General features: G+C 55.2%; 1 protein-coding gene across 1 annotated transcript in view; it reads left to right on the plus strand.

Annotated features, from left to right (window-relative positions):
- The first annotated feature begins 453 nt into the window (after window positions 1–453).
- LBH (limb bud and heart development) overlaps window positions 454–6733 on the plus strand; it is a 29058-nt gene continuing 22778 nt past the window's right edge. The window contains exons 1-3 of the mRNA XM_021712576.1: window positions 454–534; window positions 672–718; window positions 6522–6683. Coding sequence (XP_021568251.1) covers window positions 454–534; window positions 672–718; window positions 6522–6683 — 290 coding nt within the window. The remainder of the gene's footprint in view (window positions 535–671; window positions 719–6521; window positions 6684–6733) is intronic.

The raw sequence follows: 6733 nt of genomic DNA on the forward strand, positions 1-6733 counted from the left end.
ATGTTGCCCAGGCTGGTCTCAAACTCCCAGGCTCAAGCAATCCTCTCGCCTTGGGGATTACAAGCATGAGCCACTGTATCTGACTGACTCTCATTTCTTCACAGAAGGTATGTGGGGTGGCAGATCCTGTAGGCCAGGCAGAGGCTGGGCCACGCATGGCAGCACGTGTGTGACCTCCACCTGGCTCTACGACCCTTTGGGGTTGCCGGTGCAGTCGAGAAAATGCATCTCTGTCAATGCAGACTGCACTGACCTTGCGGGCACACGACTGTTGCATGGAGTGTGGTCACCTGGGATGGTTGGAGACACCACCCCTGCCGGGCACACAGTAGGCGCTAAGGCCAGCTAGGAGTGTTGTGGGAGGGCAGGAGGGTGTCATATGGACCCCGCTATCCGATCCCGAGGCTGGGCGCCTTGTGGTGCGAAGCGCACCAGGGCCTCCAGCCAGCCAGCATGGGCTCAGGTTACGGCCAGGAGCTGGCCGGGCACAGGGGGAGCCCTCCCGGTGCACAGCCGCTGCCCCCAGGGAGGAGTGTGGGTGTGGGATCTGCAGGGACCTGCACAGGCCTTGGAGGAAGCGGCTGACATCCTGTCGACTCGAAAAGAAAACTGAAAGTGCTTTCCTCCGCAAGAAACTGCCGTAAGTGTCCCTTCTCTTCTCATGTCCCCAGGTCCGATGGAGTTTCTGTGGGCCAGAGACACGGGTGCGCTGGGGCAGGTGCGGACAGTGGCGGGGACTCAAGGGCGTCTGGGTCGTTCAGCTGCCTCGGGTCCTGCCCTTTGTTTAACTCGGGCCTTGCCACCCCAGGGTGCACTCCGCCGTGTGAGCCGGTCCCGGTGACAGTGAGCTCCTGGCAGCAGAAGCGCATTCCTGCGCGGGTCTGGAGAGGGAGATAGAGCCAGAGCCCAGGCAGGAATGTGAGTATTTCCTTAATTGGACATGAGCGCCTTGAACCAGTGCCAGCTGGCGTGTTTTCCTGTCGGGCCTGGGCCCTCAAGACTCCGTGCAGTTTTCTTTCTCAGAAAAATCCCTTTGGTTCAAAGGCCCCTTGATAGAAATAAAGAAAAAGCCAGGGTCGAAGCGCTTTGATATTTGGGAAGGCACGGGTTTATGGGTTGCCAGACCCCAGGCTTCCTTTGGGGGGGCGAGAGGATCTGGATTGAGAGACGGGCGCCCCCTGAGCTGGGGCAGGGCTGGAGGCGCTGCTGGCTTCAGGGTGGGCTGCAGGGCCCTGGGGGCAAGGATACGAGCATGGTCCTCTGGGGCATTTATAAAAGCGGTTTCTCTCGGCCATGTTAGCATTGAGACCTGAAAGAGAGACCTCCGTTGCCTGCTTGTATTGCTTTTGGAGTCTGGAGCCTAGAGAGGTCAACCCAGTTGTCCAAACACTTTCAGCAAAGTCAAAGCCTGGAGGGCTTTGTCCGGAGGATCTGGGTCCCTTCATGTCGTTGATCGCTAAGTCCCTGATGGCCGAGATGGGCAGGCATGCTCACACCGTCAGACTTCATTCACTCATTCATTCATTCATTCATTCATTGTGTGCCCGGTACTCAGCCAGACACTTCCTGGGAGGCACCACAGATGGAAGAGCTTGTGGAGGTGAGAGGAGGTGCCGGGCCACCGGGGCCCCAGGAACAGCCGCCTGGCCAAGCGTCAACACTCGCCCCTGACTTCTGCCCTGAAAAGCTGGAAACACCCACTGGGGGCTCCAGAAGGAAGCTGGGGGTCCCGGGTGCTGCTGAGTCCCTCTTTCCCAGAACACCTGGGCGCCCACCTGCATCCGCTCCACGCTTCCCAGCCCAGCTGTGTTTCCACAGTATCACCTCATTCTGTTCTCACTTCAACCCACACACATTCTTGGCTTTTAGATTTCTTACGCACTCAAACGAGTTTCACCGAAAAGTTGGCCAGAAACTCCCTTTCTCCTACTCACTACTCACTTTTTTTTTTTAACTCCAAGTCTTTGACTGGTATCTTTAAGAAGCTCCCCGATTCCCAGGGCCGGAAATGTGTCTCTGGGATGGCACCAAGGGTCCTGATCTTTGCTCTCAGAGCCAACACTTTGGAATTCCATTCATAGTTTAGCGGTTAGAACCAACAGGACAGGGAGATGTGGAGCGGGTGGCAGCGTGGGGAAAACACAGGCTTGGGGACAGCAGTCTTAGAGCCCCATTTTGCTTGAGCCACTGGAGAGCCACATGGCCATGGTCAAGCACCTTCTCAGAGCCTCTGTGTCTCCATCTGTAAGGCATCTGAGGTTGTCGTGAGACATACACGTGGCAAGAGATGTGCGTGCACCGTGGTGAGTGTCACCCCGTCTCTCTTCTGTCTCCCCCACAAAGCCAAACAGCGACTTCACAGAGTCCCCGCTGGCCCATCAAAGTGCCCGGGTCACCGCTCCCAGGCCCAGGAGACACAGCGCTGGCTTTCTGCAAGCCAGGGGCAGGTAACATGTGGGGAAAATGTTGCAGCAGGGATTTAGATGGAGGCTCTTTTTTCTTTTCTTTTCTTTTCTTTTTTTTGAGTTGAAGTCTCACTCTGTCATCTAGGCTGGAGTGCAGTGGCACACTCACTGCCACTGCAGCCTCAACCTGCTGGGCTCAGGCGATCCTCCCGCCTCAGCCTTCCAAGTAGCTGGAACTACAGGCATGCGCCACCACGCCTGGCTAACTTTTTTTTATTGTAGAGAGGAGGTCTCACCAAGTTGCCCAGTCTGGTCTCGAACCCGTAATCTCAGGTGATCCTCTCGCCTCTGGACTCCTAAAGTGCTAGGACGACAGGCTTGAGCCACTGCGCCCAGCCCTTTTTTTTTTTTAACTGGATGAATAATTAGCTGCATGTAGTGCATACACAGCCCAGTTGCAAAGGAAGGGACTCCAGTTCGATCTGAATTCACTACCTTCACTCTTTGGAGCTGGGACACGGGACTCACATCACGCAGAGAGTGAAACTCTGGTAATACCTGGGATTTCTTTTTCTTTTTTTTTTTTTTTGAGTTGGAGTCTCACTCTGTCACCCAGACTGGAGTGCAGTGGCCGCTCCCGGCCACCGCAGCCTCGACCTGCTGGGTTCCGGCCATCCTTCCGCCTCAGCCTTCCGAGTAGCTGGAATTACAGGCATGCGCTACCATGCCCGGCTGATTTTTTAATTTTATTGTAGAGATGAGGTCTCACCAAGTTGCCCAGGTGGGTCTTGAACCCACGGGCTCAGGCAATCCACTTACCTCAGCCTCCCAAAGGCTCAGGATTACAGGCTGAGCCACCGAGCCCGGCTGACACCTGGGATTTCACTGAGGAAGAACTGTGAATCAATCCTTTGGTCCCCAAGGACAGAGGTGGAAGGAAGGATGGAATGCAGGGGCTTCTGACTGGGTGACCAGTTCACTGCTCTGCACACAGTAGGTACTCAGTAAATGTTGGCAATGACCTGAGAGTCCAGATCTTGAGTCTGGCCTTCGCTGCTGACTCCTTGGCAAATGCTGGCGAGATGCAGTGTCACAGTGGAAAGAACACGCGGCCAGTCGCTGAAGGCGCGTTGGATTCCAGCAACACCACCTAATAGCCTGGCGACCTCGGACGCGCCATCTAATCTCTCGGGTATCTTCTCACCTGTAAAGTGAGAGTCTGGACTAGGTGAGGCAGGCCTCTTTCAGCTCTCAGTAATTCATTCATTTGTGTCTCTGTTTCCACATTTATTCTGAGGTGTAGGGACAGAAGCCATCCCTCAGGGCATCAGGAAGAAGTGACGGGTGTGTGTGTGCTAGATCTGAAGGAAACGGTGACCTGGAGCCACCTCCGAGCACCAGCCCGGCCAGCCGCTTTGCAGCAACCTGGTCCTTGGCAAATTCCCTGGTGTATGGCAGCCTCAGTTTGCTATCTATAAACTGGGGACTGCAAGCGTTGCTATGATCACCTTATCACATGTTCTTGAAAGCCAGAATAATGGGAATGTTTTGAAAAAACGGGGCGAGGCGCCTTAAAATCGGAGCAGTGAGAAGTGGCATGTTCATTTCAAAATTTTGCACCACACCTCCCAAACTTTCAAAGGAATGAATGTGTCACTGTGGTCCCAGGGGAGAGTGTAGACTTGAGATCACAACCCAAGGTTGATCTTCTTCTTCTTCTTCAGTTGGGGTGTCACTCTGCCCCATGCGATGACATGATCACAATCTCAACCTCCTGGACTCAGTCCATCATCCTTCCACCTCAGCCTCCTGAGTAGCTTGGGCCACCACACCCAGCTAATTTATAAATATATAGTAGAGATGAGGGCTCGCTATGTTGCCCACACTGGTCTTGAGCTCTCGGTCTCAAGCAATCCTTCCCCCTTGGCCTCCCAAAGTGCTGGGATTATAGGTGTGAGCCATCACAACCATTGTTTACTACTTTAACTTACTGACAGAGGTGAAATTTGGCTAAAACGGGCATTAACACCATTTCCCAAAGGGTAGGCCTCAGGTAATTTCTCTGGGTTCTCCAGGGTAGGATCTTTCTTCAGACAACAGATAGCTGCTGGGGGCAGCCTTGCCCCCCAGCCTCTTCTCCAAAAGGAGACCATTTTGACACTTAGGGTATGTTGGCGGGAGGGGGAAAGCTTTCTGAGTTCTGAAGTTTCACGTAGCCATAATCACAAACATATAAAGTGTGTCTGCTGTGTGCCAACATGGGCGAGTCTTTCAGCCCAGGCCTCACCAGGGACTGCAACTGCAATGCCAGGAGCTCAGTCCTGCCCACCCGGCCTCGCTCAGACACCTTCCTCTGAGAGTCGGGAAGTCCCAGCATGGCTTCTCCCTCGGCAGCCCAAGTGACCACCACATGGCACAAACAGTCAGCGACACAGAGGCTCCCACCCTGCCTGGAAGGCACTCCCCAGCCTGCTCCTGGTAACCACACACCTGGAGTACATCCTATTGAGCATCTGTCTGTGAAAGCTTGGCCCTGGTTGGGATGCCACCCTGGAAGGAGCACAGGGGAGGTGGCACTTTGCAGCCCAAACCCACTTCTGGCTTAGCTGGGAGCGGGGATGGGAGGGTGAGGGGGAGGTACGGGAGTGTCTGGATTTCTGTGGTTGGGGGGCGGGGGGCAACTGGGGTTGCCACGATGTTGTGTATGCGTTGAAGCACGCTGCTTTTACCCAGGTTGTATCTATATATATGACTGAAAATAGTGAAGTTTTAAAAAAAATTTATTTTATTTTAGGAAGATGGCTGGGGGAGGGGATCTTGTTGTGTGGCTCTGGCTGGTCTCAAACTCATAGCCTCAAGCGATCCTCCCTCCTCAGCCTATCAAAGTGCTGGGTTTACAGGAACAAGCCACTGTGCCTGGCTGAAGTTATTTTTGATTAAATTATTCTTATTATTTTTATTTGGGTGGGCTGGGGGGCTGGTGAAAACAATGAGAGAGGACCCTGCCCCTCTCACCATGAGTCTCACGTCCCTTTGCTTGAGATAAGTATACATTCCACTTTATTTTTATTTTTGAGTTGGAGTCTTACTCTGTCACCCAGACCGGAATGCAGTGGCCGCTCCCGGCCACTGCAGCCTCGACCTGCTGGGCTCCAGCGATCCTTCCGCCTCAGCCTTCCAAGTAGCCGGAACTACAGGTGCGCGCTACCACGCCCAGCTAATTTTTGATTTATTGTAGAGATGAGGTCTCGTCAAGTTGCCCAGGCGGGCCTCGAACCCATGAGCTCAGGCAATCCACTCACCTTGGCCTCCAAAGTGCTGAGATTATAGGCTGAGACACCGAGCCCGGCTACATTCCACTTTTAAGCAAATATGGGGATAGGTGGGATGGCTCACATCTGTAATCCCAACCCTTTGGGAGGCTGAGGCTGGAGGTTTGCTTCAGGCGGGCCTGGATACCATAGCTCTGTCTCTCCAAAAAGGTAAAATTATTATTATTATTTCCAAAGCTCCCACAGTGGGAGGGGACCCGAGGGGGCTGTTCTACTTTTTTTTTTTTAAAGCACATATATTTGTATTCAGCACCTTCCCTAGTTACCTTTAAAGACCTAACTTTCAAGCAGGTCTAATTTTATTTAGTTTCTGACAGCCCCTGCCCCCTTTCCCCAGCCCGGGACACACACAAGCCGGGTATTAAGAGTCTTTTTCCAGGCGTCATTGAAGCGAAGGCCACAGAGGGGCAGCGCTGGGTCCGGAGTCAGACTCCCAGCATCCCCGCTCTGGGGTGGCGCGGCTTGACGGCCGTACAGACCGGGGCTGAAGGTCCTGGGGGCGTGGGAGGCCTGGTCTAAGCTCTTGTTTTCTGCTGCCCTGGGGCGACTCCTCGGAGCAGATCCGGGAGCCGAGGCCGGTGGGTGCGCCTGGGTGCTCTCACCGTCGCCCGCCCACTGGTTCCGCTGCCCCCGCGCCCACCGCACGCGCGTCCAGCGGAAAAACCCCAGGACGCCACATCCTTTCCCCACACATAAAACTCCCCACGGGCCCCAGGGCTGCAGACCAGCCCCTCGAAAGCCCACTCGCCCCGGCTCTGCGTCTCTCCCCTTGTCCGCTTCTTAGCCACGCTCGCATTTCGGCGCAGCTGGCGAGGAAGAGGGACGTGCCCCGGGCGCCGCGCGCGAGGATTTCAGCCACAGGCCTCCTTTGGGGAATGGAGGCCGAAGGGGGGTCCAGGGTGCGGGTTGGGGACGGCGAGAGAGCGCAGAGGACCAGGGCGGAGGGGTGCGCCCTCCCCGCCCCCGGCGCAGCGCAGTCGCGCACAGTCCAGTCCC

Source organism: Carlito syrichta, unplaced genomic scaffold (assembly GCF_000164805.1).
Source record: "Carlito syrichta isolate Samal-C Ts95f unplaced genomic scaffold, Tarsius_syrichta-2.0.1 Scaffold303375, whole genome shotgun sequence".
NCBI classification, from domain to species: Eukaryota; Metazoa; Chordata; class Mammalia; order Primates; family Tarsiidae; genus Carlito; species Carlito syrichta.